Consider the following 10,982-nt stretch of genomic DNA (forward strand, 5'->3'; position numbering starts at 1 on the left):
TGTGTAGGATGAAACAACTCATCTGTTATGTGCGGTTCAAACAAAAAGGTCCCAATGATTATAAATTAAGTACCCATCATCTTTCCCACCACTTTCCCACTCAAGAATCTCATCCCATCCTCCTCGATCTCAACTTTCCAATATCACTGTGAGGATGGGGTGCGTATCTTCCAGCATTCACATTTTCTTCTTCTTCTTATGATCTTCTCTATGGGTCTTCTCATCTCAGTCAAGGCCACAACTGAGTCATGGGACTATCTTGGAATGCCTCTAGATGTCAAGAGAAACCACACAGGAGAGAGCAACATTGTTGTTGGTGTGTTGGATTCTGGTAAGTATTTCCAACTCTAGCAATTAATAGATTTCCATGTTCAAGAGTTCTTTCATTATTAGGATCGTGGTTGAACCGTCTTCTATGAGTTTAGGAAAACCTTTTTTCTTATTGATTTATGTTTTCTTACTATAAAAATTTGGATATTTTGTGTCATAGGAATTGATCCACACCACATAGGCTTCATGGACGAGGGATTCGGTCCTCCACCAGCAAAATGGAAAGGATCTTGCGGCCCATATGAAAATTTTACTTGCAACAAGTAAGCTAGTGTCCATTGTCTCTCTTTCTCCCCCCACCCTCCCCTTTGAAATAAACTTCCCACCCTTCCTGTATGATACCCATCACATACTCCCATTGGTGCCACCCATTAGCTTATTATACATATTTCACCTAATCATATCACTCTATTTAGACATTCATTGAACCGGTAGATCAGGTCAGGCTATCCAATTTGTATTGAGGTTCCATGCGGATGTAAGAAATTAAAATCCGAAATCGGAAGTGAGTAATCCGATGTGAAAGCTAGTTATTAGGGCACCCTCTCCTTAATGACTTGCTTTTAAGGGTGAGTTCTATCTAATTTTCAAATATAAATTTATAATGATTTGACATGATTTGGTCTATGTTTTTCAAATATTAATAAAGGAAAGAAAAATGAGAAATCTAAAAGGCTGTGCTGCCCCTACTTCAGATATAGTGGAGGGTGAAATGATTGCCCCACCCCTCATGAATGATAGAAATCCATTCTGTTAATACTTCTACTAGTACTCCTGTTGGCCCAAGAACTGATATAAAGGGAACACTGCCTTTTAAAAACACTCTTCCTAATAATAATTTGTCTAATGAGGATACCTCTATTTGTGATATTATTAAAGCAAAATCATTGGAGCAAGATGGTTCAAAATTGAAGGTATGGAGATACATCCAACAGATAGAGCTTCTCCCCTTGACTACTTTGGCCATGGCACTGAAGTGGCTTCAATCATAGCTGGAAACCCATTCAACAAAAGTATTAATGGACTAGCAAAGGGAGTGGCTCGTGGAGGCGTTCCTTCTGCAAGGATTGCTGTTTACAAAATTGGTTACACGAATACTATTGAAGATGAAAACACATAACATGGATTCCTGGCAGCAATTGATGATAGAGTAGACATCATCAATTTGTCTTTTGGAGGTCCTAAGGATGAAGAACATCTACATTTGTGACCATTGGATCCTTATACCTTGGAAAGTGGAATCCTCACAGTGGCTGCTGCTGGAAATCTTGGACCTGATGGTGGGACTCTTTACCAATCAAGTTCCATGGTTATTTCTTGTGGGTGCTTTATGGATCAATCGACAGTTTGTAGCTACACTCATGCTTGGCAATGGGATGAATGTCACTGTAAGTAGTAACCCATAACCTATAATCCCCATCCCTCCCTCATCATCATGATTCATAGGGTGTCAATCGGCTGGTTCGATTTAGTTTGATTTTGATTTAAATTGAATCAATTTCGATTGGAAATTCTGAAATCAAATCCATACCAATGAAGAAATTTGGTTTCTTATATCGATTTGTTGTCAGGTCAGTTTCCCTTCAGTTTGGATTCGATTTATCACACAAATCTATACAAAATTATTCAAAAAGCTAGGTTTTGTATTGATTTTGGATTTTTATTAGTTTGATTTTAATCCATTGCAAAATGATCTCAGTTTAATTAATTTCAGCTGCGTTTGGTAGTTATCCAAAAAAAAAAAAAAAATTCTAACCTTTTTTTTCCTTCGACGGGAACAATAAAAAAGAATCTTTCATTTGGTGTCCATTGTTCGTTTCTCCCCCCCTTTTTTTAACCAAACACAGGTAAAAAAAAAAAAAAAAAAAGAAGAAAAAAGCAAAAAAGGTTGGAACATTTGATTTTCTTTCAAAAACAGAATTTTGACACAGAAATGAAATTTCTGATTTTGTCATGAAGCATCGTTTTTTAAACAGAATGACTATCAAACGCAACCTTCCAGTGTAATTTGGGATTCATTTTTGGGTTTGGAATATCCCAAAACTAAAACCGGCCTAAATAAGAGATCGATTCAGTTTGATCCGATCTATTTCGGTTAGATTCAACTCTAATTTTGAGACCCCCAAATTCATCATTATTTTGATAACTTTTTTTTTTTTAATAAAAATAATGATACCTATTTGGTGTCGCATATTTCAGGGGCCTTCTATCAGCCGTGAGATATTGAATAAACCCAAACCCATAATTAGGTTGGTTGATGCTACAGCTGAGGATGGGTAAGTATATACTAGAGTGAAAGAATTGAAAAGGTTTAGATCAGATCAAATGGTATATATTATTAATATTCTCCGTTAATTTGTACTCAGATCATTGGACCCAAGTAAAGCTGCAGACAAGTTTGTGTTCCACACAGTGGAAGATCCTTCTTCAGTTGAAGATGTAGTAAAAAATATTAGGGGTGCAGAACCAGGAGGGATCATTATTGGAGGACCTTCTGTGGACGATATGGATTCCCTTTTGGGCTTGGATACCAGGTTTGTATTTAGGGGAAGACCAATCCCGAACTGTGTCTGAGTATCTACTTTTGGGCTCTAAAGGGTAAGATGGTAACAAAAGTTGCTTTAACATCACCAATGGGAGAACTTGAATTTCAACCACCTCCATTCTGTTTTTCGAAATATATAGATATATGGATTTCTCTAGTTGCATAGTTTAGGACTTGTACCAAATATGACCTCGATAAAACCTATTGGAGGGCAATTATCTATATAGCCAACCTTATTTAGTTGAGATTCTTCTGATTTACTAGGATGTGCCACTTTCCTCTTACTTTCATTTTTCATTTTTCATCCCATATTTCTTCATTTCTTCATTCCCCATGTTTTTGTTTGGACCTCAATTTTCCCTACTTTGGTTTCATGTAATCGATCCCATTAAATTAAGATAAAGCTAAGTTTGTTGATGTTTGTTGATGGAGTACATATATAGGCTATGAAGATGTGCCACTCCTTTTAAGTATGACATTTCACACATCTAGAAAGCCTTTTTATGTTCATCACAAGCAAAGCAAAAGGAAGCTTATTCTACTATACATATTTTTAGGGTAGAATTTTTTGACACCCATGATCAAGGAAGAATCTCTTGCCTGTGGCTATCAGTACCTTCAGATGACTAAGAAAAAGAATATTTCTTAATTTGTTCAATAAAATGTGAGAATTTGTTCATGGGATAAAAGTCTAATCCTACGATCGATCACATCACCACTGGGCAAATGATTCTTCTCGCTTGATGGATGGCTGAAAGAAAATTTTTGCCTAGATTTTATTGCTATGAAACATAGCATATTTCTGTCTTTTTGAGAGAGTGAGAGACGAAGAGAGCCTCTGACTGAAATTTTCATAATTAAATCAGGAACAAAGAAGCAACCATTTTCAACGCAAGAGAAGTGGAATCTAATCCTTGCATACCTAATTTTTCTTCCCGAGGACCTTCCACAAATTACCCAGCCATTCTTAAGGTCAGTTTATTATTATTATTATTATTATTATTATTATTATTATTATTGTTATTATTATTATTATTTTATTATTTTTAAATTATCTTGTCTTAATATTTACATAAGAAGAATATAATAAAGCTATATATACATATATATATATATATATATTAAGGTAGCGCATGTGACATAATGGTTAAGTTGCACTATTGCAATATATGTTGGTCACAGGTAGAAACTCGAAAACAACCTTGCAGAAGGTACGGCTACGTACATTTGCCCCTTCCAGACCTTATAATAACGGATCCTCGTGCACTAGTTTGCTTCTTTATCATAATAATATTTAGGTTTTGTTTTATTGACAGCCTGTTGTGGTTGCGCCTGGAGCGAGCATATTATCTGGTTCTATTTGGAAGAAATATTATTCAACCCATCAACACCATAATGGTACCATATTCTCTATAGGTACTTCCAGCGCAGCTCCAATGGTAACGGCAACAACAGCTTATTTCAAATCCTTCCATCCCACTTGGTCCCCTTCGGCTATTAAATCTTCCCTTATGACTAATGGTAAGATTATTATTATTATTATTATTATTCTTTGAAGTTATGAGAAACTCAATCGGTTCGTTTCATTTGGTTGAATCTATGGGGGTAGGAAAGTTATTTTACAGGGAGAAGGAAAGAGATAGACACAAAGGGCTAGTGCAGGGAGATAAATTCCCAGACATAAAATCATTTTCCCTTATTATTAGTAGAGAGGATGAACGTTGACTGTCTAGCGTCCCCCATGCCCAAACATAGCCCATATTTTCAGGAAGGTAGGGATGTCTTTTCATAGCACCTAAAAACATGAGCCATGTCTAGACAGGGGAAACGCAAGATGAACAACTTTTTTTCTTTCTTATTATGATTATGGAGAAAAGATTACCTAGTCGTGCATTCCTATGCCTAGATACAAGGGTGGCAAAATGACCACCCTACCCAACCCTAGCCTTTTGGATGCCTCGGTGCACATTCTGATTGGCCCTTGTGCTAGCACATGGACTATGCAATAGGGTAGCATTCTCTCTCTCTCTCTCTCTCTCTCTCTCTATTCAGTCCCTAGATGTGCGGCTCTTGTGCCAAGACACATGGTGGTGAAATGATGCCCCCACCCTTGTGAAATCCAAAAAATTCACCCCATATTTATGCCTATGTGTACGCAATTAGGGAGCTTATTTTCCCATTATTGTCATGAAAAAAAAAAAGTCTATATAAAAAAAAATGTTTAGAGAAAAGTAAGTTATTTGTTGTAGATGTAACAAAATTTTCAAAATTTGTTGATTTTTTTTTTTTTTGTTGAAATATTGATTTTGTTTCACCAGCAAAAGTGCTAGACCCATCAGCCACGAGTAATGGCGACACGGAATATGCATATGGTGCAGGACAGATCGATCCAGTACGAGCATTAGACACTGGCCTAATCTATGATGCTGACTATAAGGCTTACCTTTCATACCTTTGCAAGGAGTTCACTAACCCTGAAATACTAAGTCAATATTCAGATGACCGAATAATCTGTACAGATTATCCTAAGGCACTTGGAGAAGATGGGTTAAATTACCCAAGCATTAAATATATTGTGAAAGATAAGACAAAGCCATCAGAGATAGTGTATTATAGGGAAGTTACCAATGTAGGAGAAGCCTCTGCAGTTTACATAGCCATGATCACTGCTCCAACTGGGATAGAGATCAGTGTCAACCCAACAACACTCACATTCATACAACAGAATGAGAAGAAAAGCTTTGAAGTTTCAGTGAAGATCCCAGTAATGAATGAACCAAAAAATGTATTTTCAGGTTCACTTGTGTGGAGTGACAAGGTTCATAGTGTTAGAAGTCCAATTGTCATTCATATTCCTTAGTCTTCATTTGATTGTAAGGGGAATTAATACTTAAAAAAAAAAAAAAAATGTTTGTAATCATTATCCCATATGACTGTATCATTAATTTGAAATTTTTCCATATTTGATAATATAAATTTTACTTTATTTTTCATACAAACTCTTTGTTATAATATATAAAATAAAAATTTCATGTAAAATGTATCATTTACTAATTATGGATGTATAATTACTAGTTATTATTAAAAAAAATTAAGTATTTTGTATTATCACATGAGATCACATAGAGATATGATTATAAAACTTTCTTTTTTGAGTATGAAAATTTCACTTATCTTCTTTTTAAATATCTCTTGCAACCAAACAAAGCCTTAGGTATTGAATTGTGATGAAATGTAGGTCTTTTGCAAAGCAAGTGAGGATGAGTGCAATTAATGGTTTGTAAAAGCACGTCATTGTATTTTTTTGGGAAGGAGGGAATAAAACACATGGAACGTTGGTGTAGTTGCACACTGAGATAGAAATCCACTTCCTTTAACTTTAATGGAAAAGAATTTTGTCCAGAATATGGCCAACGCTAACACTCCCATGAGTCTATCTCTCTTCTCTCGTAGTGAAAAGACAGCTTTGCCCTTATTAAGAGAAGCAGAGAGAAAAATATAGGGAGTGTTGGTGTAGCTATGCTCAAAGACAGAAAACTACTTTCTTAATCTTAGCCAAGGATTAAAGTATCGGTATCGATCGTCGTATCGGTTGGCTAAAATTAAGATACGTATTAGAGAGTATCGTATCGTATCGTATCAGAGATACACTAAGATACGCTAAAGATACACACATAAATGGATAGGAAACATTTTTTTAAATACTTTTGCATAAAGAATTTATTAAAAAAAGCTATTGACAACATGTATTATGCATAAATACTAAATTAAGGGTATCGTACTAAGAATTTAAGGTTTGTAGTTGTCCCATAAATGTAAAATCCTTGTTCCCAACCTTGATTTCCACTTTAGTTAGAGAGAAATATGGCTGACAGCAACTTTGGAACAAAAACCCTTCAAAAAATCGTGTTTTTCTAAAAAATTATCCATCTTGGCTATTATATGACCATAGCGCACTGTATCGGTATATACCGATACTCACCGATATGTATCAATACTCACCAATACGTATCGATATATATATCGATACTCATCGATATGTGCCAATATATACCCATATGTACCGATCAATACATATCGATACTCACCGATACGTACCAATACATATCAAAACGTATATTTTACCTCAATTTTATAATTTTCATAGTCGTATCAAGACATATCTTATCGTATCGATGTGTATTGGTGGTGTATTAATGCATATCGGTATGTATTGTAGGATATATATCGATATGAAAGGATTTTAAAAATTTTATGTATCGTATCGATGTGTATCGTATCGATCGATTAAATTTAAAATACGTATCAGAGGGTATCGTATCGATATCAAAAATACTTAAAACCATGATCTTAGCAGAAATAATTTTGTTTAGGAGTGGGCCTAAACTGACCCTCCCATGCGTTTATATCTCTCCTTCCTATTGTCCTTATCTGGAAAGAGAGAGAAGGAAGCAGGCCTGAGCTTTATCACAAAATAATGACCAAATCATTAGTTCGAGAGTGAAAAGAATCCTTTTGTGGTTTGTGGTGAAGGGTGAACCAACATTAAATATCTAACAGTTGGGTGTATGCCAGAGCTTTTCCAACTGTTATATCTTTGCTCCCACTCATCCCTCACCACAGAGGATCTGGACTGGGCTTGAGATTTCCATCTTTATCTTTTTGAGAATCTATTAAAAATAAAATAAAAAGATTTTGAGTTTAGTACGGCTCTACTGACTTTTTTGACCATACAAGCCAAGACCACCGAAAGGATATAATTTTTTTCTAGAGAGGACAAACCCAACTTGACATTTATTGAGTGAGAGAGGAGATGAAAAGGACTAAAGCTAAAGTACAATGAACAAATACTATGTGGTCTGAATAAAACCAGCCATCTCATAAGGACAAGAAACCTCATCAACTATATGGAGTATTCAAAATTGACTGCTGGTTTTGTTGATCCATATATACCATGTAACCTCTTCTATAGTTCTTCTTCAACTCTGCAAGTCTCTCATACAAGCATGGCTTCAAATACTTTTACAAAGATTGTCTACTTGGTTTGTGATGAATTCCTATGGTTCTTTACAATCCTTACTCTTTCCTTCATTAGTATTTCATTTGCTGCTCGCCTGTTTGTGTCAAAGAAGAAATCGACTACCGGAGAGATATTGCGGTTGCCGCCGGGGCCAAGAGGCTTGCCATTGCTAGGTAACCTTCCATTTCTCAAACCTGATCACCTCCATAGCTACTTCTCAGACTTAGCCCAAATCTATGGTCCAATCTTTAAACTCAAATTGGGTACCAAGCTATGTATTGTAGTGAGTTCACCCTCCTTAGCCAAATTGATTCTAAAAGACAATGATGCAATTTTTGCAAATCACACACCATCCATTGCAGCATTAGTACTTTCTTATGGTGGTAATGACATGGTTTGGAAACAGCAAGGCTCCGATTGGCGCCTGATGCGGAAGGTATTTGTTCGCGAAATGATGAGTAATACTAGTCTTAATGCCTGTTCTAATCTTCGCCGGCGAGAGGTTAAACAAATGGTAAGGGAAGTTTACACCGAAATCGGGAAACCTATAGATATTGGTCAGTTGATATTTGTCAATTTGCTTAATATGATGATTAGTATGGTATGGGGTGGCACATTAATTGGGGAAGAAAGAACTAATGTAGGTGTTGAGTTCAGGAAACTTATATCAGAAATGATGTGTTTAGTGGCAAAGACTAATGTTTCAGATACTTTTCCTATACTTTCTTGGTTTGATTTACAAGGGATAGAGAGAAAAGGTAAGGAGTTATTGTCTTGGCTGGATGGTATCTTGGATTCAGTTATAAGTGAAAGGCTTAAAATTGATGGAGTGAAAGAGAAGGGAGTGGATTTTAATGATACAGAAAATAAAGATTTTCTGCAAATCCTCTTGGAGCTTAAGCAACAAGGAGATGACAAAAAATCTTTGAAGATGATACAAGTCAAGGCTCTGTTACTGGTTAGTTTCCTTCTAAAGATTTTTAGTTTGATGGTTTATAGTAGTCCTATTCTATATATATCTTTTTTCCAGTGGTGATTCATATAAGTAGGCATAACTGCTTTAGTGCTCTTTACTGTTTTCGGTGAAAGTTGAATGATTCTTATTCAACCTCGTATGACTCAGTCTATGCGATTGTGGAATCAGTGTGGACCCACGGGACTAGTCAAGCCGAAGGCTTAGATACACTTCATTAGTTAATAAAAAAAAAAAAAAAGTTAGAGGCCAAACTGACTTTAGTGTTTTTCACTGCTTTCGGTGAAAGTTGAATGGTTCTAAGTCAACCTCGGTATGACCCAGTTTATGCGACTGTTGAGTAAGTATGGACTCACAGGAATAGTCATATAAGTTAGAGGCCTAACTGCTTTAGTGCTTTTCATTGTTTTTGGTGAAAGTTGAATGGTTCTCAGTCAACCTCGATATTATCCAATCTATGCGATTGTGGAGTTAGCAAGGGTCTACAGGATTAGTCAAACTGAATGCCTGGATACTTGTCATTAGTTACAAAAGAAAGAAGAAAAAAAGTATATGCGAATTATGTATAAACCTAATGTGTTTGCTACTATGATGTTGTTAACAGGACATTGTTTTGGGTGGAACAGACACCAGTGCCACAACATTAGAGTGGGCATTGGCAGAAATGATGCAACATCCTGAGGTAATGAGGAAAGCCCAAGAAGAATTAGCTCAAGTGTTTGGTACAAGTAATATGGTGGAAGAGTCTAACCTTCCCAATTTGCCATATTTAAATGCTGTGGTTAAAGAGACTCTGAGGTTGCACCCACCAATACCACTCTTGATCCCACATTGCCCAAGCCAATCCTGCACCATTGGACAGTACACTATTCCACAGGGTACTAATGTCTTTTTAAATGTTTGGAAGATGCATAGGGACCCTGAGGCATGGGAGAGTCCTTCTGAGTTCCTCCCAGAGAGGTTCTTAGGTGATACTAATGGATATGATTTTAAGGGCAACAACTTCAATTATCTTCCTTTTGGATCTGGAAGGAGAATCTGTGCAGGAATTCCCTTGGTAGAAAAGATGTCAACTTATGTCTTAGCTTCTCTCCTGCATTTGTTTGAGTGGCGATTACCAGAAAATGCTGAGCTTGATCTATCAGAAAAATTGAGATTCTTATTGAAGAAGACAACACCTCTCCTTATCATCCCAACTCCAAGGCTATCCAATGTAGAGCTCTACACTTGATGAAGAAGGATTTGTTTTGTCTATGTTGTAATCTCGTTCATTCTGTAACAAGAAACTCAACCTTATCTCAACTTAATCGGGCCAGCTAAACATTTTGAATAATTGAGACAATTCAAGTGAGCCCAAATAAACTAGTTTCTGGTTTCAATATGCTTAGAAGATGTAATCTTATCAATTTTTTTCTCGGTTTTGTCAATCAATCTAATTTTTCCACAACCACATATTAGTGATGCATATGTTGGCTGATGTGGCCTAATTGTCATGTCTTTTTATCCCTTCACACGTCGGAATTAATAGCTAATGTAACGGATAAATAGTGAAATTTCTAATCCCCATTCTAAGTTTGAGTGGGATTTGTATGTAATCTCCATTGCCTTGATGCAAGGAAAGGAGTAACAATATTTTTAAAGCTATATATCAAGCCATCTACGTTTGGATTGTATGTAACACTAAGAAGAGATTATAAGAACTTATCTAAAGGCTGAATTGGAATTCAAGTAGAGAGGAGAGTGCCCCAACTTCACTAAATAAAACTTGATTTGGGTTTTGCAACCCTCACAACTTTATATGGGTTGAGTTATGTCAAATGATCATTCTCCTTAAGATTGTACAGACATTCGTAATAGTGCAACTGGGTTTACTTGCTATCAAGCCCGAAGACACAAAATTGTGAGACAATCTAGTAGAAATGCACTTCACTGGCTAGGCCAACTAAGGGCACCGAAGGCTATGCGCAACACTACCAAAACAAAGAAAAGAGAATGAGAAGAATGCGTGAGAAAGGAGGTGTCATTTCATTAATGTTTAAACTCAGACCCAAACACCCCGGGCCAACACTTAAGCCCGCTACCATTAAATCCGTACAAATATCCAGGCCCAAGTC

At 36.2% G+C, this 10,982-nt stretch overlaps 2 protein-coding genes across 4 annotated transcripts; both read left to right on the plus strand.

Moving 5' to 3' along the window:
* The first annotated feature begins 210 nt into the window (after nucleotides 1–210).
* Nucleotides 211–5,735, plus strand: LOC122091556 (subtilisin-like protease SBT4.14). Its single transcript, XM_042661567.1, has 8 exons — nucleotides 211–331; nucleotides 491–593; nucleotides 1,100–1,244; nucleotides 2,530–2,606; nucleotides 2,697–2,864; nucleotides 3,742–3,847; nucleotides 4,192–4,291; nucleotides 5,194–5,735. The coding sequence occupies exons 1-8, from the start codon at nucleotides 211–213 to the stop codon at nucleotides 5,733–5,735; spliced, it is 1,362 nt and encodes a 453-aa protein (XP_042517501.1).
* A 2,045-nt stretch (nucleotides 5,736–7,780) lies between these two features.
* LOC122091040 (flavonoid 3'-monooxygenase-like) lies at nucleotides 7,781–10,320 on the plus strand. Of its 3 annotated transcripts, none has more exons than XM_042660850.1 (3): nucleotides 7,782–8,068; nucleotides 8,302–8,853; nucleotides 9,473–10,320. In XM_042660850.1, exons 2-3 carry the CDS (start codon nucleotides 8,323–8,325, stop codon nucleotides 10,097–10,099), a joined length of 1,158 nt encoding a protein of 385 aa, XP_042516784.1. In that variant the 5' UTR covers nucleotides 7,782–8,068; nucleotides 8,302–8,322; the 3' UTR covers nucleotides 10,100–10,320. The 3 variants fall into 3 exon arrangements, with proteins under 3 accessions (XP_042516783.1, XP_042516784.1, XP_042516786.1); XM_042660852.1 differs by having other exon boundaries at nucleotides 8,639–8,853; XM_042660849.1 differs by having other exon boundaries at nucleotides 7,781–8,853.
* The last annotated feature ends 662 nt before the right edge of the window (nucleotides 10,321–10,982 follow it).

The sequence above is a fragment of the Macadamia integrifolia genome, chromosome 10, assembly GCF_013358625.1.
Source record: "Macadamia integrifolia cultivar HAES 741 chromosome 10, SCU_Mint_v3, whole genome shotgun sequence".
NCBI lineage: Eukaryota > Viridiplantae > Streptophyta > Magnoliopsida > Proteales > Proteaceae > Macadamia > Macadamia integrifolia.